The sequence below is a fragment of the Lithobates pipiens genome, unplaced genomic scaffold, assembly GCF_037356315.1.
Source record: "Lithobates pipiens isolate NorthernLeopardFrog02 unplaced genomic scaffold, aLitPip1_a1.2 Scaffold_22, whole genome shotgun sequence".
In the NCBI taxonomy this organism is placed as follows: Eukaryota; Metazoa; Chordata; class Amphibia; order Anura; family Ranidae; genus Lithobates; species Lithobates pipiens.
In genome coordinates this window covers 123,091,418-123,115,211 of record NW_027507784.1, presented here as the reverse complement: position 1 = coordinate 123,115,211, position 23,794 = coordinate 123,091,418, and the positions used below count along the sequence as shown (strand labels likewise).

Sequence of the window (23,794 nt, the reverse complement as noted above, 5' to 3'; positions counted from 1 at the left end):
CTAGGAGAAAGCAGAAGCGGGTGAAGAAGAGCCGCATTGTACAATACAGAATTGAACTCGGCAGATTCTGCTGCTCTGTGTCATTGAGCTCAGACATCAAGCTCATTACAGGCAGCTCACATCCACATAGTAGCCAGAGTTGGCAGTAATGTGTTCTATAGTGTGATTGGCTGCAGCTCCTCTGTCTCAGCAATATGTCAGCTTTGTGGAAAAAAGAGCTGGGACTAGGTATGAAGACCTCCTTTACAAGTAGGGTCTGTGAAAGAAACCAACGGGGGCTGTTTGTGTACAGAGTTGTGTATGTGGGGGGCTACAAGTGTGAGGGGGAGGGCTGAGTGTGTATTCGATGGGATGGCCCAGGGGCAGGCCTGGCAAATGTGGGTGGTCAGGTTCGTGGGGGGGGGGGGGGGGGGCAGGCCCAAATCTTTATTTAGAGGTATGTAGCGCTGCACAGTTAATAGTTAAAAAAAATCGTCATCTCGATTCAACACCCCTGATGATCTCTATTGCAGAGTGATTCTTTCATATAACAAGTGGAGAGACTTATCTAGCTCACTAAGCTGTCAAAAGAAAACATCTGGGCAGTCTGACAAGTTTTTAACATGAAACACTAACTAATTCTTCCTTCTTGGATCAAAGGGATAAACTGTGTGAAAAAAAAAAAATCCAGGCAGTTTGCCAAGTTTTTAACAAGTGTAAATGCAGAAAGTTTAACCACTTAAAGTCTAAATTTTTTCTGACACTTAACAATCGGCCCATAGCCAAATGACGGCTACAGGGCAGTTGCTTAACTCCGGGAGGACGTCATATGACGTCCTCCCAGAATTCTGCTCTCACGCACCCCCTGGGGCGCGCACTCGAGAGCATCCGTGACCGCCGGGTCCTGTGGATCACGGTAAACGGCCGCTCATCTTGATTTTGCAAAGAATTGTGGGGAAAAAAATGACAACGTCAAAAAACTCATGCCTCTTACTAAATACCTTGGAATGTCTTCTTTCCAAAAAGGGGTCATTTGGGGGGTATTTGGACTTTTTTGGCATGTTAGGGTCTCAAGACATGAGATAGGCCATGAGTACTTCAGGTGTGATCAATTTTCAGATATTGGCACCATAGCTTGTGGACTCTATAACTTTCACAAAGACCAAATAATATCCACCAATTTGTACTTATTTTTACCAAAGATATGTAGTAGTATAAATTTTGGCCAAAATTTATGAAGAAAAAAATGACTAATCTGCTAAATTTTATAGGCCCCTTTCACACTGGGGCGGTTTTCAGGCGCTACAGCATAAAAAATAGCGCCTGAAAAAATAAATAAATAAATAAAACGTCCCTTTCACTCCGGCTTTCACACTGGAGCGTTGCGCTAGCAGAACAGTGAAAAAAGTCCTGCTACCCACATCTTAGGAGCGGTGAAGGAGTGGTGTAGTCACCGCTCCTACCCATTGAAATCAATGGGGCAGCGTGGCTATACCGGCGGGTAAAACACCACTGCAGCAGCGCTTTGCGAACGGTTTTAACCTTTTTTCGGCTGCTAGTGGCCGCATACCACCGCTAAAACGCCGCTAAAAATAACGGCGCTTTACCGCCGACACCCGCACAGCCCCAGTGTGGAAGGGGCCTAAAGAAAAAAAATCTTTTTTTCCTTTACAGAATTTTCAGTCTTTTCTTTTATAGCACAAAAAATAAAAAACCCCAGTGGTGATTAACCACTTACCGACCAGCGCACGACGATGTACGTCCTATTTTTCAAGAGGCATATCTCGGCAACGGCAGCAGCTGCTGCCACAACCGAGATATCCATCTCTTCAGGCGCCGGTCAGCTGTACGATAACGGTGGTCTCCGTGGCGGATTCGCCGCAAGATCACCGCTATCGGCAGCGGGAGAGGTGCCACCCCCCTTCCGCACCTTCCGCCGCTTACCGGAGCCGTCGGTAGCGGCGGAGGCGATCGGGTCCTTTCACTAGCTGGGTATGGAGACAAGTGAGGCCAAGATGGCCCCCACTTATCTCTATACCATAGGAGGGCGGAAGCGACGTCAAAACGTCACTTCTGCCCATACCTCTTAAAAGGTATATTTTTTTTTAAATGTCATTTTTTCTTTTTTTTTTCCTTTTTTTTTTGTTGCATTTTAGTCCAAATATGAGATCTGAGGACTTTGACCCCAGATCTCATATTTAAGAGGACCTGTCATGCTTTTTTCTATTACAAGGGATGTTTACATTCCTTGTAATAGGAATAAAAGTGATCCATTTTTTTTTTTTTTTTTTTTTTAAACAGTGTAAAAATAAATAAAATCAATTAAAATAGAGAAAAAAAAAAGGTTTTTAAAAACACCCCGTCACGATGAGCTTGCGCACAGAAGCGAGCACATACGTGAGTAGCGCCCGCATATGAAAACAGTGATCAAACCACACCTGTGAGGTATCGCCACGATCGGTACAGCGAGAGCAATAATTCTAGCCCTAGATCTCCTCCCTAACGCAAAAAATGCAACCTGTAGAATTTTTTAAATGTCGCTTATGGAGATTTTTGAGGCTAAAAGTTTGACGCCATTCCACGAGCGGGCGCAATTTTGAAGCGTGACATGTTGGGTATCAATTTACTCGGCGTACCATTATCTTTCACAATATATAAAAAAAAAAAAAATTGGGCTAATTTTACTGTGGTCTTATTTTTTTATTCAAAAAAGTTAATTTTTTCCCCAAAAAAAAAAAGTGCGCTTGTAAGACCGCAGCGCAAATATGGTGTGAAAAAAAGTATTTCAATGACCGCCATTTTATTCTCTAGGGTGTTAGAAAAAAAACAATATAAAATGTTTGGGGGTTCTAAGTAATTTTCTAGCAAAAAAAACTGTTTTAAACATGTAAACACTAAATCTGAAAAAGAGGCCTGGTCCTTAAGTGGTTAAATACCACCAAAAGAAAGCTCTATTTGTGTGAAAAAAGGGACAAAAATGTCATATGGGTACAGTGTTGCATGACTGAGTAATTGTCATTCAAAATGTGAGAGCACCGAAAGCTGAAAATTGGTCTGGTTATTAAGGGGGTTTAAGTGCCCAGTGGTCCAGTGGAAGTAAAAATCATTTTTTGCTAGAAAATACTTGGAACCCCCAAACATTATATTTTTTTAGCAGAGACTCTAGGGAATAAAATGTCTGTTGCTGAAAAATTTTATGTCATACTGTATTTGCCCAGCCGTCTTTCAAACACAATTTTTGGGGAAAAAATTCACTTCAATGTGAAAAATCACGATTCTCATTTTAGCCAGAATCGTACAGCTCTAGAGGTACGCAGTAACATCACAGCATGACATGACAAACCAAAGTTGATGATATCCATTAATAGTAATATAAAATAATAAGATATCAAACAAGATTCCAGCACTTCAGTATAAGGTGTCAAATTTCAAGCTGTAGACTCTGCAGCAAGTATATCCTATATTGCAGGGATATGCAATTAGTGGACCTCCAGCTGTTTCCGAACTACAATTCCCATGAGGCATAGCAAGACTGACAGCCACAAGCATGACACCCAGAGGCAGAGCCATTATGGGACTTGTAGTTTTGAAACAGCTGGAGGTCCGCTAATTGCATATCTCTGCTATATTGTGATGGCGAACATACAGAAAAGTAAATGGCATGCCACACTGAAAAAGAAGAAAAAAATAAAAATGTAGGGCAACAACTAGCATGAATGGAACCCACATGGGTTGGGGAAGGGAACATAAGCGATACATGGTGAAAGGCCCTTTGCCCCTTCCTCATACCAGTTGTAGCCAACTATCGGAGCATGCCAAGTTTTTTCTAGTTTATGCAAGGAAAGAGTAGACATCCTAGATTTCTAGATAAAGGGTAAAAAGAAAAAGAATGAAAGGAGAAAGAGGAGAAAGGATGGGGTGCTTTGGTGGAGTCAACATCAAGATCCCATAGGGCAGTGGTTCTCAACTCCTGTCCTCAGAACCCACTAACAGGCCATATTTTAAGGCTGCTTTCACATTGAAAGTGCGGGCCACTAGCGCTAAAGTTTTTTTTTTTTTTTTTTTTTTTGAGTAAAAAGAAGATGAAAACTCCCGTTTTGCAGCGCTTTCAAGGTGCTTTGAAAGCGCTGCCCATTCATTCCAATGGGTAGGTTGTTTTTGGGAGCGCCAATTACAGCGTTCCCAACCCGGCCCAAAAGATGCTGCTTGCAGGACTTTTCAGAACATCCCGCAAGTGCACCGCCCCAGTTTGAAAAGACACACTGGAGTAAATTGGAGGCATTTATCAGGCGCTTAGCAGAGGCCATTTCCAGAGCTAAAGCAACCAAAAACAGCCCCAGTGAAGCTGGCCTTAGTATTACCTTGGGGAGATGCAGACTAGAATACTGCAATCACTGAGTAGGAAATGATATCACCTTTGACCATATTTCAGTTATCTTGCAAACCGGGCCTGCAAGTCCTCATTCACACGAGGCGGATCTGCTCAGCAGAGTCCGCGGCTCACTAGGAGATCTCTCTGTTGATCTCCGCTGAGCCAGCGGATGACAGGTCAGTCTCTGCTCACTGAGTGGGGAGGGGCCTATTAGAGCGCCACCGATTCCCATGGAGGGAATCGGACAAAAAACGGGACACACCATGTCCGTTTATCAGATCTCATCCGATAGGACGGATGCGAACGTAGCGTCAAACGTCTAATTTTAGCGGATTGGATGTCAGCAGACATGGTCACCGCTAACACCCATCGCTCCATAGACCTGCATGGAGTGTTCGTTCAGGTTCGCCTAAAAAAACTGACAGGCGGACCTGAACGGTCCGTCCGTGTGAAAGGGGCCTTAGTGGGTCCTGCGGACAGGCGTTGAGAACCTCTGCCCTAGGGGAAGGAGCCTCAGTTTAAAGAGTAAAGACCCATTCACACGATACAAAATCGGAAAGTGAAATTTCATCTAATGAACGATCTGCTGATTTTCAGGTCGTTAGTATGGGTCTTGCGACAGCAGATTCAGATTTTTTGTCCGACAAAAGCTGGATGTGCAGACTAACATTTTTGTCATACGTGCATGCAACATCCGTTTTATTTAAATCAGCACAGTTTTTGTCCGAAAAAAATCATAAGCGCAAGACTACGCATGCTCAGAACCAAAAGAATACATAAAAAACTATTCAACACATTACGTCACTTCTGACGTTGTATTCTGTCGTATGAAAATTTTCGCATGGCGAGTAACCTCTTCACTTTTCACAGGAGACTAGCATGCAACAAAAAATGGACGAACGGTCGTCTGAAAATCTGAACGGGTGTACGAGGCTTAAGTCAAATATTCATCTGAGAAACGGAACATATCCCAGAGCAGAAAGCATGTGTTGTGTTCCTCCGCCTTGTCTGGTTGTGTGTTCCTGTGTCCGCAATGTGACATTCTGAGCTGGCACTCCTTGGAAAATTTACTGTGAGGTGAAGTAGGGAAGATGAGGCAACTGGATATGCGTTAGAAGAGTCACCATGGGGGACACACATGTAGGCAGGAAGTGGCTGCAAAAGAGGCAGCAGAAGATCAGCAGCGCCGAGATACTTCTTTCATCCATGAATGTATTTTATTTAAAGTGTCTCTAATGCTACGTGCACACGAACGGACTTTCCGCCAACAAAGTTTTGTTGGCAGAAAATCTGAGAACCCGCTATCAAAAAGTCAGACAGCAAATGTTCGATGGAGCATATACATGGTTGGACTTTCCGACAACAAGCTCACATCCAACATTTCAGTGTGTACGCGGCATATGGCTTCATTTAGATGTGCAGTTGGGTTGTAAAAACGTGCAGTAGAGACATGTTTTGGCCATCCTTAAGCTGCATTAGACAGCAGATTATGGTGTTTTACATGCTGCATTAGGCATAATAAGGAGTTCCCCCCCCATGACAGGTTTTTAGTGTCAGGCTGGGTTCACACTATTACGAATTGGATAGGGATTTCCCTATGCATGTCAGGAGATTGTGACGCCTTTCTATGGAGCTGGTTCACACATCGCCGGAATGGCTTCAGAGCAAATTGCACAGGAGAGCTATTCATCTTCTGTTCCATTTTGGGTCTGGGATGGAAAATCGGACCTGAAACAGTGAATGGGGGACAAAACGGGACTCCTACTGTGAGCCGCTCTGTGCTGCACTGTGAACCCAGCGTTACTTTTTCTGGCCAGCCTATAACCCCTGATGCAACAGCATTACATTGGAGATATTGACTGGCCACCCTGCTGTGAGCAAGTTAGGGTTAGAGGGTGCAAATTGCTGGCCTTACCCCGGGCGCTGACAATCCATACTACGCTAAAAAAAAAAAACTGGCTCCTAAAATTTTTAGCTTCTAGATTCCTCCTTTGGCTCCTAGATTCATAGCAAATTTGTCAAGCCCTGGTATACACCAACACATGACACACACAGCAATGTACACACCAAAGCATGACACACACAAGCTGCAAGGAGGAATCCAGTTCATTATACAGCAGCCTTTGTGTTACACACTACAATGCTGGATCATGTGGCGTTAAATATATCATGTATAGTGATCATTGTTGAGCTGAGACCCCAGAGCACTTCTAGCTACACTGACAGTTCCCCCTGTGCCCAGCTCCCTTCTCCTCTGGTGGTCTTTATTGAAGTACTGCACAACTATACTGTATATGTGCACTGGACCTCCCAGCCCTCCTGTGTCAATGGTTCTTTTTTTATTCATTCATTTTCTCATGAATGAAGATGCATAAAGCATTCTTATTCATGAGAAAAAAAACACTGTGCAGGAACCTATGATTAGCTCCTCCCATCCTGTATAGGCCCACTGGCTACGCAGTAATAGGGTCACTTCCTGGAAGTGATGTCACTATCCTTCAAGAGGAAAACACCTGGCAGTGACTGGCCCCCCAGGCCCCCCCCCCCCCCCGTTTCACTTACTCAAGCCCCACATTTCTGTCGGTGGAGACGCGCTCTCACTCTCTCCACGGGGTTCAGGCTCTTGATTGGATAGATTGATAGCAGCACAGCCATTGGCTCCCACTGCTGTCAATCAAATCCAATGACACGGAGAGCGCATCTCCTAGGGGGTTAGCTGATGCGGGGAGGAGCCGTGAGAGCCGGTGGGGGACCCCAGAAGACTAGGTTCAGGCTACTCTGTGCAGAACGAGCTGCACAGTGGAGGTATATGTTTGTTACTTATAAAAATAAATGCAATAAAAACAAGCCTTTACAATGACTTTTAGTAACCACACTCACTGGCTGCTCTTAGACTCAGAATGGTGAGGGATTGAAATCATGTAACAGGCACTGGATACTGCAAAAAAAAAAAAAAGGTAGAAAAACTGGGAGTTTTTCATTTTAAGACCTAAGGCTAAGCTTACATTAATGATTGCAGGGGATAATTTAAGTATAATGTCCCGTACACATGATCAGAAATTCCGCCAGCAAAAGTCCGATGTGAGCTTTTGGTCGGAAATTCCAACCGTGTGTATGCTCCATTGGATTTTTGCTGGCGGAATTCCCACCAGCAAAAAATTTAGAGCAGGTTCTCTATTTTTCGGTCGGAAAAAGTTCAGATCGGAAATTACAATAGTCTGTACCGACGCGCAAAATTACTACGCATGCTCGGAAGCACTGAGCTTCATTTTCTTGGCTCGTCGTAGTGTTGTATGTCACCACATTCTTGACGGTCGAAAGTGCCGAGAACTTTTCTTTGACCATGTGTATGCAAGCCAAGCTTGGATGGTTTTTCAGACGGAAATTCCGCTCGTGTGTACGGGGCATAATGCCCTGTACACACGGTTGGACATTCCGACCACAAAATCCCTTGGATTTTTTCAGACGGATTTTGTCCGAAACTTGTGTTGCATACACACGGTCGGACAAAGTTGTCGCAAAATCCGATCGTTCGGAACGTGATGACATTTGTTCGTTACGACGGAACTACGCTAGTAGCCAATAGCTTTGGTCTCATAATTTGATCTGAGCATGCGTGGCACTTTGTCCGATCGGAATTCTCTACAATCAGAAAAAGTCAGATCGGATTCTTTTGTCGGAAAATTTAAGATCCTGCTCTCAAATTTTTTCCATTTGAATTACCGATGGAAAAAGTCCGATAGAGCCCACACACGATCGAATATAATCCAAATCGGAACCTTTTCCTGTCGGAATTTCCGACCGTGTGCACAAGGAATTACTTACAACACTTTAAAGTTGAATTTGTATGCAAGTTGAAACTGATACATGTGAGGTGTAACTTTTAATAGCATAGGGAAGGATTAACGCCCTTGTAATGTTTGTTTTGCTGTCAGTGCCCCTCTTCAGAAGATTTTGAAAATGTTGGGTGGTCGTAGAAACAAAGATTGGTGATAAAGCATCAATGGAGACAACTTTTTTCCCACGATAACTATTACAGGAGTGAATTTCCCTTCCTGGGGGCAGATTTCCTCTCACTTCCTGTTGTCTCCCTTTGTTTCTAAGTAAAAGTTGTATACAAGTCAGATGTATGTAACGTGCGGACTCCCTGTATGTGAATATGTGAAAGACCTGCACTCTGAACATCTGTCAATTAACTTTTTTATATACTGCAGTATGATTATATATATGATTTACCTAAATACTAACACCTATACAAACTTATCATCAAAGACACACCCAGCTGAGTACATCTTGTCTATACACATCCTGAGGAAACAATTCACAAGACTATTTCCAAATCCTCAACCCAAGCTAGGAAGAGGAGTGAACTGCCTCAAGCAAGTGCCATCAGCTCATCAAGAAAGCCCATTAGTACTAAGATGTTACTACCATGATTGGGAAAAGTAGAAGTGAAGGGGTGAAATTAAAAGCATCTTTCAACAAGGTACTTTTATTCCTAGAATTTCCGAGAGTCTGATGGCAAAAGAAACCTAATTAAGCCTGCAATCAATGCTTACAACCCGCATCAAAGAGAAAAGTGATGGGTGCATAGTAGAAGTATATCCCTTGAGTGGCTGTGTGAGGGATGAACCAATGTACTTATAACAGGTCTAGAAAAAATTTCCAATAAAGCAAATCAGGCAGTTCACACAACTATGAAAAACGAACAGTAAAACCAATTTCAAATAAATTTTCAAAAAATATTACTCAATAGCAAACAAAAGTCCACACACATCACAAAGTATGCAAAGCTATTTTTACTGATTTAATATAGGTATAAGGATTTAGAACTTAAATCCCTAGGAATAAAAACAACACTGTACTCCAGTTATATTGCTTTCTACCATTTAAAGAGAACCTGTCAGGAACAGGCAGTTGTAAGAATCTCTACCCTTTAGGTATTACAGTTCAGACGTATTTCTCCAGTTGAAGTGATAGTAAATGCTTTGTATTCAAAATCCACTGACAGGCAGGTTTATTATAACAGAAGAGACCCTAGTGGCCAGTCAAGTGGATGAAGATCCTAAACCCAGAAGAAAGATGGGCGAGGATAGAAGCGCTGGGGACGCTGTTAGCGTGTTGCGCTGGAGGGCTCTCTTAGCAGGCAAGTCTGTCATAGTGTGCTAGTATGCAGTGCATAATAGTACATTATGCCTTAGTCCTGCAGGGAAACCAGCTTTTTTAGTCATAGGAAATGTTTACTACTGCTTTAAAAGAAAAATGTCAGCTCAGTGTGTGGCTGCAAGGACAGAGGCTGAATGTCGGCTGCTTGAGCTTAGGGCTCTTTGGGCTGCAAGAGGCAAGTAAATCTGCCATTTAAAAGGTTACTAAACCCACAACAGTAAAATCAGTCTGTATATGCAGTAAAGTAGGCTTGTTATGCTCACTGTGGAACCTCTGCATTGTGTAAAAAGGCTGTTGGGTCATGTTATCTCTGATCCTCCCTTTCTACAACCATCCCCAATCCATTTCCTTATTTTTTTTCCTTAAAGCGGGACTGTACTGGGGAAAAAAAAATATTAAAAGCCAGTAGCTATAAATACTACAGCTGCTGACTTTTAATAAATGGACACTCACCTGTCCCGGGTTCCAGCGATGCCGGCAGCTGAGGCCGATCGATCGCTCGACTCTCGGCTGCTGCCGCCACCATTCTAGGTGAGGGAATCAGGAAGTGAAGCGAATCGGCTTTACTTCCCGGTTCCCTACTGCGCATGCGCGAGTCACGTAGCGCAATAGGAATTGTCCGCGCTGTCTCTGGGACCCGTGTGTGTCCCAGCAGACAGCGCGGCAGGACAGGAAGAGGCATAGACTTCCACGGGAGTCTATGCCCGGAAGTGGGTGTAAATACCTGTCTTTGACAGGTATCTCCACCCCCTCCCCCCTGAAAGGTGCCAATTGTGACACCGGAGGGGGGGAGGGTTCCGATCAGTGGAAGTTCCACTTTAGGGTGGAACCCCGCTTTAGGCGTGTGCATGTGATCAGCACAGGGCCAAACAGCACTGTCCAGACAGAGGGTCATGTAGCCTCATAGGACAGTCAGAGTAGAATGAAATCTCCTCCTACAAGCTTTAACCAGACACCAATTAGAAGTCACAAGACTGCTATATCCTGCTAATGGGAAAAGGTATTTAGCAGTTTATATTTAATACAATTATTGTATTTCCATATTCTGTGTACTGTGGGAGACCAGATATAGTGAATGCAGGGTCCTGGGTTTAGTAACACTTTAAAGCTTTTAGATTTTCATGTAATGCTGGCAGCACCTTTGTTATACGACAGTTTTTGAGTGCCTGGTATAAATATTTATCCTAGACCAGATATAAAACAGCCTTACACTTGTGCTCTGACTGAAGTTAAAGTGCTGTACTACTATCAAGTAAAAAGAAGAATTCAAATTATTTCATATGCCAATTGACTGAATCCAATTAAAGAATCCAGTCTAATTATGAAGTAGGATACATAAAATGAAACCAACAAATACAAGTCATTTTACTCTTCTCAGAAAATCCTCACAGTTATTTTAACTGCTTTACTGTTAATGGCCATTTGTGTCTGAGCCCATGGCCCCCATTACATCATCCAGATTGACAGAGCAATTCACACAGGACTAAGTAATGCAATACCATCTTTGCATCACAAGAATAGATTTTTTTTATTCTTGTTCATACCCAAAAATATATGACATGTATAGGAGGAGTGACTGCACAATAGCAATATTTGTTGTTGAGCACAGGAGGACAGAAGCATGGGGACTATATAGCACATGCATACTGCTAGTAAAGTTGCAAAATTGCACCAGGGTTATGCAGTCATTTTGTAACTCAATGATCAGATTCATGCGGAAACCTTAGTGGAGGTACTTGGTATGATTCCTGCAGGTTTGAATCTTACCTCGATCAAATGGCACCCACACATTGCATGTAATAAATAAATGGCACAAACACAAAGCAGATAATATATTTTTTAAATGATACATGTCACAAAGCTAAAATACATAATACTTAAATAGCATTTCACAAACAGCACTGCAACAAACCTAGCTTCTCAGAACGTACATTATAATCATAAAATAATCATTTTACCCAGAAATAATGGCTAGAATAAAAAATCCATTATAGCTGTGGATGTAGAAAGCCTCAACAAAATAACACAAGATCTACAAAGTAGAGAAGGCCTCTCTGAAGCTGCCAGTTAGCATAAGAGGAGGGATATAACAAATCTGTATAAAAACAGGACAGATACAACACAGTACAGCTAGTCCACTGCCATCTATAAATAGATCTTGTTTCACCGCTCTCAGGATGAAAAGGCACCAAGCAGGCAGTGAACAGAAGCTAGAAGCGGCATTATCACAAGTCAGCCATTAAATGCAGTATGGAATCCTCTCCCCATCTGAAAATAGTAGCTAAAGCTTTTAAAAATGCTGACCTCTTCCTAAATTGCCAACACCCCTCATTAAACCCTTTCAACACCAGATGGATTTACTACCCACAACAGAAGCCCGGAGGTGGGAAACTGTCACAGGACAGCCATTGCCATTTAGGATCATTATGGCAGTAATAATGGAAGCCACAATGCTTTGTTTGTCACCTTATAGTCTAGTAATACTTTAACTGAGAGTCATCTAGAAATAGGGTAACACAACTAACTAGAAACAAGTGAGAAAAGAGCAGAGCAGGAGAAAAAAAAAAAGACAAACACTAACAATACAAATATCCTCATATACTATATAAATATTCTCAGCATATTTCAGCCATCTGTTTAATTGTTCTAAAGCTGCACTTCGGGCACAAGGTTTTCTTTTTGTTTGACCAAATTAAATGCCAAATGAATTCTGATTTATTCATGAGCTAATAAGGGAATCATTACTTTGAAACAACAGATCATGCTGTAAGCTATATTAAAAAACTTTCCTAGATCAACTTGGCAACTGTTGCATTCAAAGTATAAACATTCACCTCAATGCCAAATTCTTCAATGCAGCATGACAAGATGACATTAGAAACAGACAAAAATCATACCTGGGTGAGTCTGGGAGCTCATGTCAGTCCAAGAGGATGATGCTTCAAGAAATTACAACCAGAGCCAACAGCCAGAAAAATGGCTAAGCAAATGGACATGAAACAACCACTTTGTGGCAAAGGAAATCCAATATCGCCAACATGAAGCCACTGAGAAGGACTTCCAAACGTACGGTCCTGCAGAAGGAAAGCAAAGATTACTTAAAAAATGAAGTGCTGCCTTGAATTATACAATCCACTCCACCCATTATACTAAACCTGCAGTCACTGTATGTACAGTATACACTGATCTGTTCCAGATCTTCCTGTGAACAAGCTGCCTGCTGAGCTAGAAGATTCAGTATGCCCCACCAGCACTGCTTTCCTAAGGGATCACTTGGTAATTTAACACTTTATTTAATGGTCAGCATAAACAGTGACTAGATTGAAAAGCCTAAGAAAATACAGACTTGGGCTATGTAGCTGGTGATTATCATACAAGTACCATGTATTTTGTTTGTTTTTTTAATCATTAAGACAATAAGCAAAAACACCAAAAGGACATTCTCGGGATGAGAGAGTATTTTCAGAAGCTTCGAGTACAGAAAAAATTAAAAGCACGCCCTCTGTTCAATGATTTAGACTCTGAGGGCATGCAAAGCTTCAGAACCAAACAAATAATTATGCATTGCTTGTTTGATAGCTAGGAAATATATAGCTGCAGCACTAAATGTATCGGGTTCATAATTATGGGTTACGAATAATTAATGTAGTATTCTCGACAAGGTGCCCTTTCTGCTGAATTGAAGAAAAAAAAAAATAGTATTTTACAGTACAGCAACAGAAAAGCAGCACTGCAGAACTAGTGTACTACCCATCTACCAGTGAAGAGCAGTAACAAGGCAAAGGATCCTCATGTACAAGTGCAGACAAAATTTATTACTATTATGGCATTATCCCACAGAAAGCTTACTGAATATGCTAAATTATTCTTTAAGTAGAGCACATAATGCACAACAGTTAAAATTGATTCACCAAAAATCACAAGCTTAGTGCTGGAGGGACATTTGCTAATGAAAACACAATTTAAAAGTTGTACTTATTAGCCAGTATGTGTAGCCATCTCAAAAACAACCAAATGGAATGGTTTACGGTACAGTCCCCAAAACCATGGTTTTATTACAACTTCTGGTCACAGTAAGCCAGGTACAACAAAATCCAAAATTAAAAGAATAGAGAAGTATAGGAATAAAAAAAAAAAAAAAAAAAAATACATACTCACCTAGGTGAATCTATCCCCTGCTGGCTGAAAGACCAAGAGATCAAAGACAGCTGATCACGGAGTCTGAGCCAGCTGCCAGGCAGGCATCTGGGTGGATCCCGACATTAAAGTCGGAATCTTTCCAGAGTGTCAACTGGCTCAGTGACATCAGCGGGCTTTAGCCTCTCAGTGACCCACAGGAGACGTAAAAAGACAAAAGAGCAATGGCCCCACTTCTTCGTATTCCAATGGAAAACAGACAGACCATTGGATATTTGCATAATGCAATCTACAGATTAGTTACAAGGTTGACTAACTGGATGAGTTTTCATTAGCAAATGTCCCTCCAGCACTAAGCTTGTGATTTTTGGTGAATCAATTTTAACTGCCTTCCCCCCCCCTTCTTAAACTTGGTGGAGCACTTTGGGCATCAACATTTTCACTCAATTTCAGCATTGATAATGTGAGTATACATCACAAAAAAATAACCTACTGTACCACGAATACAAAATCTCGATGCCATGAGCTGTCCTCTCCTTGACAGGTTGTCTCTTGGAGTATGCTATGTTTTGCTAAATAAAATCCAATTTGGGAAAAAAAAAAGGGAGGAAACATACTCCCTTTCTCTTGCCTCTAAAACTGGGTTGTGCATGAAAAACATAAAACTTAGAAGCCCAGAGATGCAGTGATGTTCTTTAGGGATTAGCTGCACACACGCAGTCCCACGTTTCCATCTTCTTCTGATATCATGGCGAGGTCAGCTGCATCTTGCAGCCAGCACTGTGATGATGCGCATGTGCTGTCACCAGGGGGGACAACTGTAAAAACTTATGAAGAGACAGCCAACCCCCATGATGATGCAGTGCAAACGCCTTAGACCCCTTTTACACTGAAGGCGATTTGAGCATTTTAGCGCTAAAAATAGCACCTGAAAAGTGCCTCTCAAGCCTTCCCAGTGTGAAGGCCCGAGAGCTTTCACATTGGGGCAGTGTGCTTGCAGGATGGGGAAAAAAAGTCCTGCAAGCAGCATCTTTGGGGCGGTTTGGCAGCGTGTATACACCGCTGTCAAAATGCCCCACCCATTGAAATGAATCAGCAGCGCCTGCAAAGTGCTTTGGCAGCGCCACAACACAGGCGCTTTCAACCCTTTGTTCGGCCACCAGCAGACGAAAAGTGCTGCTAAAACAATGGTAAAGTGCTGCTAAAACTAGCGGCGCCAGTGTGAAAGGCAGCCTCCTGGGGTGTGTGATGTGTGTATGCCAGAAGGTTGCAGGCAACTTCAACGTTATTCTCGGCTAGGTAAAAAACAAGAAAAGGTGGAGATGTTTTCCCTGAAGTATTGAAATAAAAGAATGAAAAAAATTCAAATGTGTAAGAGGAAGGGAGCAGTAAGGGAACAGGAGAGAGTGGATGAGAAGGGTGAAAGTCTGTTTTAATTAACTATTTTACAGTAGGTCAAAAATCCTGTATCCTTATTGTATTTTAAAAGCAACACCGGAACAGAAGGAATTCTGAAACAACTGGGATGTCACAAAGCGACTGGGGAGAGGGCAACACAACCAACACAACGCTCACAGGGACCACAAACGGCGGGATAAACTAGGGGCCGGTTGCAGCTCAAAGAACCACCTGAAAGCCCTTGTGTCCAAAACTGGCAGAACATCCACCAAATAAAACAGAGAACATATGACTAGTAGACCAGGTGGCAGCCTTGCAAAATCTGAGAATCAGATGACTAATACAAACTTGTGAAAGAGGCATGTGTGTCTTGACAGGAAAAGGTGGAAGCTTGTCCTTTACAGGGAGCCTCAGGAATGATGAAGAGAGAGTTACATAGTTAGTACGGTTGAATAAAGACACCAATCCATCCAGTTCAACCTGAGTGTCTACAATTGTCCCCATCACTGTACATTGCATACACACATTGGTCCCTACCCTCAGGGAGCCCACAATCCAAGGTCCCCATTTATATACTAGGGCCAATTTTGGACAGAAGCCAATTAACCTACCTGCATGTCTTTGGAGTGTGGAAGGAAACCAGAGTACCCGGAGGAAACCCAGGCAGGCACAGGGAGAACATGCTAACTCCAGGCAGGTAGTGTCGTGGTTGGGATTCGAACCTTACTGCTAGGTGAGAGTGCTAACCACTACACCACTGTGCCGCCCGAGAGAGTGAGTGACGATAAGCCTTTAAGTAGTGGTGGCTGAAGGCTTCTACCTCATCCAAGCAACATTTGAATTTCTATCTCTTAACCATGATTTTCAATGGGGCTCTATTATCTATGCAGATTTCTTCAGGGAGACTTGAGATCATGCATGTCAGAGGAGGCTGCAGGCATCAGATCTCAGTAAGTATGCATCTGTGGAGGTTGAGGGTGGGGTCTGCTAGGTCAGCGGAGGAGGGAACATTGCCTGAAACCACTTTCAGTAAAAACCCTAAAGGGTTTCTGTTTCTTGAACAATGCTAAAGCCAAAGCAGTGGAAAGGTCTGTTCATTTTTGCAGAGGCTTGCACAACATGAAGTGCTATCTGGTGGTAACATGATATCTCTGGGTTTTCTTGCTCACTCTTATTGAGTGAATGAGAACTTGCAACACAAACATCCATAAGTGAGCTGATATTTGGATTTCTATGTAAAAGATTTGGGAGTCTGTGTACAAGATTTTGTATATAAGGCTTGTTGGCTGCTTTGTCAGCTGTTACCATCTGGGGAGTGAATTTTCATCTGGATATGTGGAAGAGCACTTTTTCACATTAGGAAGAAAAAAGTCAAATTTATAGATTTCAGATCACGGTGATTGGACTTTACATTATACTTTATATATACACTATAAGAATGTTTTGATTCATTTCAGCACAAGTCATTGTACACAAATTGTATAGAATACTTGTACAGGCAACATATTCATTCCGATTGAGATATAAAATATCCACAAGTCTATCACCACAGTATTGTAGGAAAACAGGCATGGAACCAAGTGTTTTTAAGGCGAAAGAACAGTTAGGATCTATTCAGGTGCATTAGTCATATCCTTGATCTATACCTCCAAGACTGGCCAAATGCACATGACTGCAATCCTGGTTGGCTATGGGGCAGGAAGTAAAGGGAAACCTCCGCAAAGGGACAGATGGCGAATGTGTTTAACATTCATTAGAGTAGAACCAATCAATTAAAAAAAAAACTTAATAAAATTTAAAAAAAGCTGACCATACTCAACCCAGATTTCCACATCCACACAATCGAGGTGGATGGGGGCGAATCCTCCCTCTGCTGCGTGCTGATCAAGCAGCTTCTATCCGATGAGGCAGCCCAACAGAAATCAATAGATCGACTTCTGGTCCATGCTGAACCCATTTTGATCCATCTATGCCACCCCAAGACTAAGCCATTCAACCTTAAAGCAGTAATAAACCCAAAAAAATCTAAAATGTAATATATTGCAGCTTACCAGTCATTAGATCAGCCTCTCTCAACCTTTTCAACACAGAGGAACCCTTGAAATAGTTCTCCGATCTCGGGGAACCCCTGCTAAAAATTAGAAATCTACAGCTCATGATACATTAGCGTGATGGTCAGAGGGAAGAATGGTCCTTACACTTGTGGTCATTGGAAAGAATAACCTCCTTACAGATAGCTAAAAATATCAATGGTGTTAGTGGAACTTATCCGAGAGGCAGAAATTGCCCAGTGCTGAAGGAACCCCTAGCAACCTTTGGAGGAACCCTAGTTGAGGATTACTGCATTAGATGTACAGTAAGTGGCTACATTTGATTTTTAGGCTTTTCTCCTTCTGTTTTCACCTTGTGATCTGGCCAGTAACACACCTCCTGTATTAGAGTGCCCCCACTCTGGATGTAGGAGCACAGGGGCACAGAAGACAGTACCATGGTCAGTCTGGGAGGAGGGAAGTGTTCGATGTACTAGCAGATTTAGATTCACTAACAAACTGAAGTCATACTCCAGCCCACACTGCAGTTACAGAAAGTTTTATTCCTTTTAGGATAAATGCTGTACAGTGAGGGGAAAAAGGTATTCAATCCCCTGCTTATTTTATACGTTTGCCCACCGACAAAGAAACAATCTATATTTTTTTTTTTTTTTTTTAAAGAAAATTTTATTGAAGTTTATTGCAATACAGGGGAACAACTGTAAGTACAAACAAACAGATCTCTTCCGAGTTTGTTCAGATAACAAGTATTGGTAATACAACGTAGCAAAATGTAGATAATAAGAGGATAAAAAACAGAATCATCACCAACTCAAATGATTTTGCAATACTTTTCACACGCTAATGCGGTTTGTACTGTTCGGACCCAGTGTAAGTCGAATGTCTAGGAAGCTAGGCTCTATTCCCAGAGCTGCGTCCAGAGAGGGTACTAGGCTTGGTTACAATCTATAATTTTAAGGTTAGGTTTATTTTAACAGTGAGAGAGAACAAAAATATCCAGAAAAATGCATGTAAAAAAAAAAAAAAAAGAAAAGGATACAAAATTGATATTTTAAATGAGTGAAATACATATTTGATCCCCAATCAGAAATATTACTTGCTCCCAGATGTCTTCTATACAGGTACAGAACTGAGATTAGGAGCACTCTCTTAAAGGGAGTGCTCCTAATCTCAGCTTTATAAAAGCTTGTATTAAAAAAAAAAAGACACCTGTCCACAAAAGCAATCAGATTCCAATCTTTCCACCATGGCCAAGACCAAAAAGCTGTCCAAGGATGTCAGGGACAAGATTGTATACCTACACAAGGCTGGAATGGGCTACAAGACCATCGCCAAGCAGCTTGGGGAGAGGGTGACAAGAGTTGGTGCAATTATTCACAAATGGAAGAAACACAAAATAACTGTCAATCTCTCTCGGTCTGGGGCTCCACGCAAGATATCACTTTGTGGCGTTTCAATGAACATGAGAACAGTGAGAAATCAGCATGTTCTGTAAATTAAATGATGCAAATTCTCAAACAATCCATGATAATTCCAGGTTGTGAGGCAACAAAATACAAAAAATGCCAAGGGGGTGAATACTTTTGCCTGAGCCATTCTAATACACGAATAGGCATTGACCTAAACCATTCCATTATAGCACTGGTTGTATGTTTAGGGTCGTTGTCCTGCTGGAAGGTGAATCTCTGCCCCAGTCTCAAGCCTTTTGCAGACTAACAGGTTTTCTTCTAAGGTTGCCCTGTATTTGGCTCCATCTATCTTCCCATCAAGTCTTGCCAGCTTCTCTGACCCTGCTGAAGATTAATATAGCCACTTGATGCTGCCCCCACCATGTTTCACGGTGGGGAGGGTGTGTTCAGGGTGATGTGCAGAGTTAGTTTTCCACTAACAGTGTTTTGCTTTTAGGCCAAAAAGTTCAATTTTGGTCTCACCTGACCAGAGCACCTTCTTCCACATGTTCAACTTGTCCCCTACATGGCTTCTCGCAAACTGCAAACAGGACTTCTTATGGCTGTCAACAATGGCTTTCTTCTTGCCACTCTTCCATAAAGGCTAGATTTGTGGAGTGCATGACGAATAGTTGTCCTGTAGACAGATTCTGCCACCTGAGCTGCGGATCTCTGCAGCTCCTCCAGAGTAACCATTGACCTCTTGGCTGCTTCTCCGATTAATGCTCTACTTACCCAGCCCAGTCAGTTAAGGTGGACGGCCATGTCTTGGTAGGTTTGCCATACACTTTTCATTTCCAGATGATGGATTGAATAGTGCTCCATAAGATGTTCAAAGCTTGTTTATTTATTTTTTTATAACCCAACCCTGCTTTAAGCTTCTCCACAACTTTATCCCATACTTGTCTGGTGTGTTCTTTGGCCTTTATGATGCTGTTTGTTCACCAAGGTTCTCTAACAAACCTCTGAGGGTTTCACAGAACAGCTGTATTTATACTGAGATTAAATTACACACAGGTGGACTCCATTTACTAATTAGGTGACTTCTGAAGGCAATTGGTTCCACTGGATTTTAGTTAGGGGTATCAGAGTAAAGGGGGGCAAAATACAAATGCACAGCACACTTTTCACATATTTGTTAAAAAAAAATAATAATAATAATATTATTATTATTATTATTATTATTATTATTATTAATAATATAAACCATTTATCATTTTCCCTTCACTTTACAATTATGTGCCACTTTGCGTTGGTTCATCACATAAAATCCCAATAAAAGTTTATAAAACAAACATGTTTTTGGTTGTAACATGATAAAATGTGGAAAATGTCATGCTTTTTCAAGGCACTGTATGTGGAGGCAGCAGAAGGGTCGAGTTACCAAATGTCAGCCTCGAAACCTTAAAGGGGTTGTAAACCCTCTATAAAAAAATAAAAAAAAACAACAAAAAAAACATGTCATACTTGCCTCCACTGTGCAGTTAGTTTTGCAGAGTGGCTCCGATCCCCAACTTCTGGGGTACCCCGCATTGAGAGTCCACGTTGGAGAAGGCTCTCCTAAGGTGGACACTGGACACCCATGCGGGCGCACTCCCGAGTCCTGCTTCTGTGTACATTCACGCAGAATGCAGGACTCGGCCCCGGCTCCCGCATCATTGGATTTGATTGACAGTAGCAGGAGCCAATGCTGCGCTGCTATCAATCTATCCAATCAAGAGCCGAGACAACGGCCAGAGAGGAAGAGCGCGTCTCCGCCAAGGGAACGAACAGGCTTAGGTGAGTCGCTTTTTTCCCCCTCAACCCCTTGCCGACCAGCCGCCGCAGTTATACTCCTGCAGGTCGGCACTGCTGCGTGAGCTGCCGTAGCTGTACATACAGCTACGACTCTGTAGCTGGCAGGCACACGCACCCATGTGTCCCTGGAGCCAATGCGCTTACCCGGCGGTGACAGAGCGAGAACCGGGATCCATGTGTGTAAACACACAAATCCCGGTTTTGTCAGGGGAGAAGAGAGATCGTGTATTCCTACTAAATATGAACAATGGCCTGTCTCCTTCGCTAGTCAGCCACACTCTTCCCCCCCCCCCCCCCCTCTCCATTAGAAACACATCTAGGGAACACATTTAACCCCTTGATCGGCCCCTAGTGTTAACCCCTTCCCTGCCAGTGACATTTAGACAGTAATCAGTGGCTATTTTAAGCTCTGGTCGCTGTATAAAATGTCACTGGTCCAGAAAAAGTGTCAAGTGTCCGTCACAATATTGCAGTCCTGATAACCGCCATTACTAGTTAAAAAAAAAAAAATAATAAGAAGAATAAAAATGCCATAAATCTATCCCCTATTTTGTAGACGCTATAACTTTTTGCACAAACCAATATACGCTTATTGCAAATTTTACCAAAATATGTAGAAGAATACATATCGGCCTAAACCAATAGACACTTTAAAAAATATATTTTTTGGGGATATTATAGCAAAAAGTACAAAATACTGTGGGTTTTTTTTCCCAAAAGTGTCACTTTTTGTTTATAAACAGTAGATCCCCTCTGGTGGACTTTAAAGGCATGCCCAGTTAAAATTGGATAGTATTATAGTACAAAAATTATTTATTCGTAGTTAAACATAGTAGCTAAAATATGCACACGAATATAGAATGTGTAAACAGTTCATAACATTGTCACCATATTCTGAAAAGAATATCATATGTGTCTTTTCAGAATATGGTGACAATGTTATGAACTGTTTACACATTCTATATTCATGTGCATATATTTTAGCTACTATGTTTAACGATGAATAATTTTTGTACTATAATACTCTCCAAGTTTAACTTGGTGTGCCTTTAAAGTCCACCATAGAGGATTTTATTTTGTTTCTAATACTGGATGTGGCACCATAATCACGTAACCGTTCTATTCTCTTCTCTTTTTGTTTATAGCGCAAAAAAATTTTTTTTAAAAAATGCAGAGGTGATCAAATACCACCAAAACAAAGCTATATTTGTGGGGGGAAAAAAAGGGACATAAATTTTGTTTGGGTACGACGTTGCACAGCCACGCAACTGTCAGTTAAAGTGACACAGTGCCGTATCGCAAAAAATGGCCTGGTCAGAAAGGGGGCAAATTCTTCAGAGGCTGAAGTGGTTAATGCATAGGATGAAGAGACCACTCCCCCAGAACCAATCAATGGTAACTGAGAAAGTCCACCTTCCAATTTTCCACACCAGGGATATGTGTACTGCTGACAGGGTCAGAATATGACACACTGCCCAAGTCAGAAAATGATCCACTTTTACTTGGACAGCCAGACTCCTGGTGCTGCCCTAATGGTTGATATATGGTCTGACTGGAATCTGACCAGAAGTCCTTTCAGTTGACACATCCAGTAATCCAGTGCAAGACCAACCTGTTAGAACAGGAAGGGGGCCACCCCAAAACTGTTCTCACAAAGTTGGGAGCATGAAATTGTCCAAAATGTCTTGGTATGCTGATGCCTTAAGAGTTCCCTTCACTGGAACTAAGGGGCCAAGCCCAACCCCTGAATAACAACCCCACACCAAGTTTCCCTGACCACCACACTTTACACAATGCAGTCAGGCAAGTACCTTTCTGGCAACCGCCAATCCCAGACATGTTCATTGGATTGCCAGACAGAGAAGTGTGATTTGTCACCCCAGACAACACATCTTCAACGCTCTAGAGTACAGTGGCGGTGTGCTTTACACCACTGCACCGGCGGTTTGCATTGCACGTGATGTAAGGCTTGGATGCAGCTGCTTAGCCATGTAAACCCATTCCATTAAGCTCACTACACAATGATATTGTACTAATCTGAAAGCTACACGAAGTATGGGGTCTGTAGCTATGGACTCTGCAGACAGTTGGCGATTTCGGCACACTGTGAGCGTCAGCATTTGCGGACTCCATTCTGTTATTTTAAGTGGCCTACCACTTCATGGCCGAGTTGCTGTTTTTCCCAGTTGCTTCCACTTTGTTATAATACCACTAACAGTTAACCATGGAATATTTAGTAGCAAGAAATTTCATGGATGGCCTTATTGCATAGGTGGCAACCTATCACAGTATCTTGCTTGAATTTACTGAGCTCCTGAGAATGATCCATTCTTTCACAAATGTTTGTAGAATTAGTCTGCATGCTTAGGTGCTTGATTTTATACACCTTTGGCCATGGAGGTGATTGGAACACCTGAATCCAATGAATTGGAGGGGTGCCCCAATACTTTTGGAGGGGTGCCCCAATACTTTTGGCATAAGTGTATCTTGGGTTCAGTGTACATTCCTAAGCCTTCAACAGTGAGGTGATACAGAAGATAGGTACTTTCCTGGAAGACTACCCTGGTGTTCCAGCAATGATTGTAGGGGATTTCAGCATTGTGTGTGATCCTAGCATAAACACCCCTCGGGCCGTAAAGTGGAAACCCCCTTCTCTAGACAAATCAGGGAACTGGGTAGGGATGAGCTCAAGCGTGTTTGCATGGTCCACGTGCAGAGCCCGCCAGGAAGACGGCACAGCTCTGCGCTAATCACAGGCAGTGAGACATAGCCCCGATGCGCGGCTGTAAAGATCGGGCAATGTCTCACTGCCTGTGATTAGCACAGCGCTGAGCCGACTTCCTGGCAGGCTCTGCACATGGACAATGCGAGCACGCCTGAGCTCATCCTTAGAACTGGGATTACATGATATTTGGCATCTTTGAAATCCTGTGTCTCATACCTTTTCCTGCTGTTCTAGTACCCTTTCTAGAATAGATTTATCTCTGGGCACCGATTTGATCCTCCCATGGGTTTTGGATGTGCAGTACTTGTATAGGAGTAACAAAGATCACTCCCCTTTAATAGTAACGATGGCTAAAATCAAACCCCACATTAAAGAGGAGAGCCAGCTTTAAAAAAAAAAAAAAAAAAATTTAAAAGTCAGCAGCTGCAAACACTGTAGCTGCTGACTTTTAATAAGCAGACTTACCTGTCCAGGGCGCCCGCAATGTCCGCCGCCCGAGGCTGACCCTTCCCTCGGCTCTTGGGTCCCAGCGCCGCCATTTCAACTAAGGGAAACAGGCAGTGGAGCCTTGCAGCGCTTTGTGAATGGGGCGCGCTGTGTTCTGGGACACAGAGAGCCCCATTACCCCGAAGACGCCGCAGGGAGGAGAGAAGACCGAAGATCACCGGAGGAGGAGGAGGAAGAGGCAGATTAGGACGATATGCCTAGCAACAGGCATTTC

General features: G+C 42.6%; 1 protein-coding gene across 2 annotated transcripts in view; it reads right to left on the bottom strand.

The window, feature by feature from the left end:
* Positions 1 to 23,794, bottom strand: part of HDAC4 (histone deacetylase 4) — a 406,345-nt gene that overhangs the window by 317,139 nt on the left and 65,412 nt on the right. For both annotated transcript variants that reach the window (XM_077448198.1, XM_077448199.1), the window contains one exon: positions 12,415 to 12,591. In XM_077448198.1, coding sequence (XP_077304324.1) covers positions 12,415 to 12,436 — 22 coding nt within the window. In that variant the 5' untranslated portion in view covers positions 12,437 to 12,591. The remainder of the gene's footprint in view (positions 1 to 12,414; positions 12,592 to 23,794) is intronic.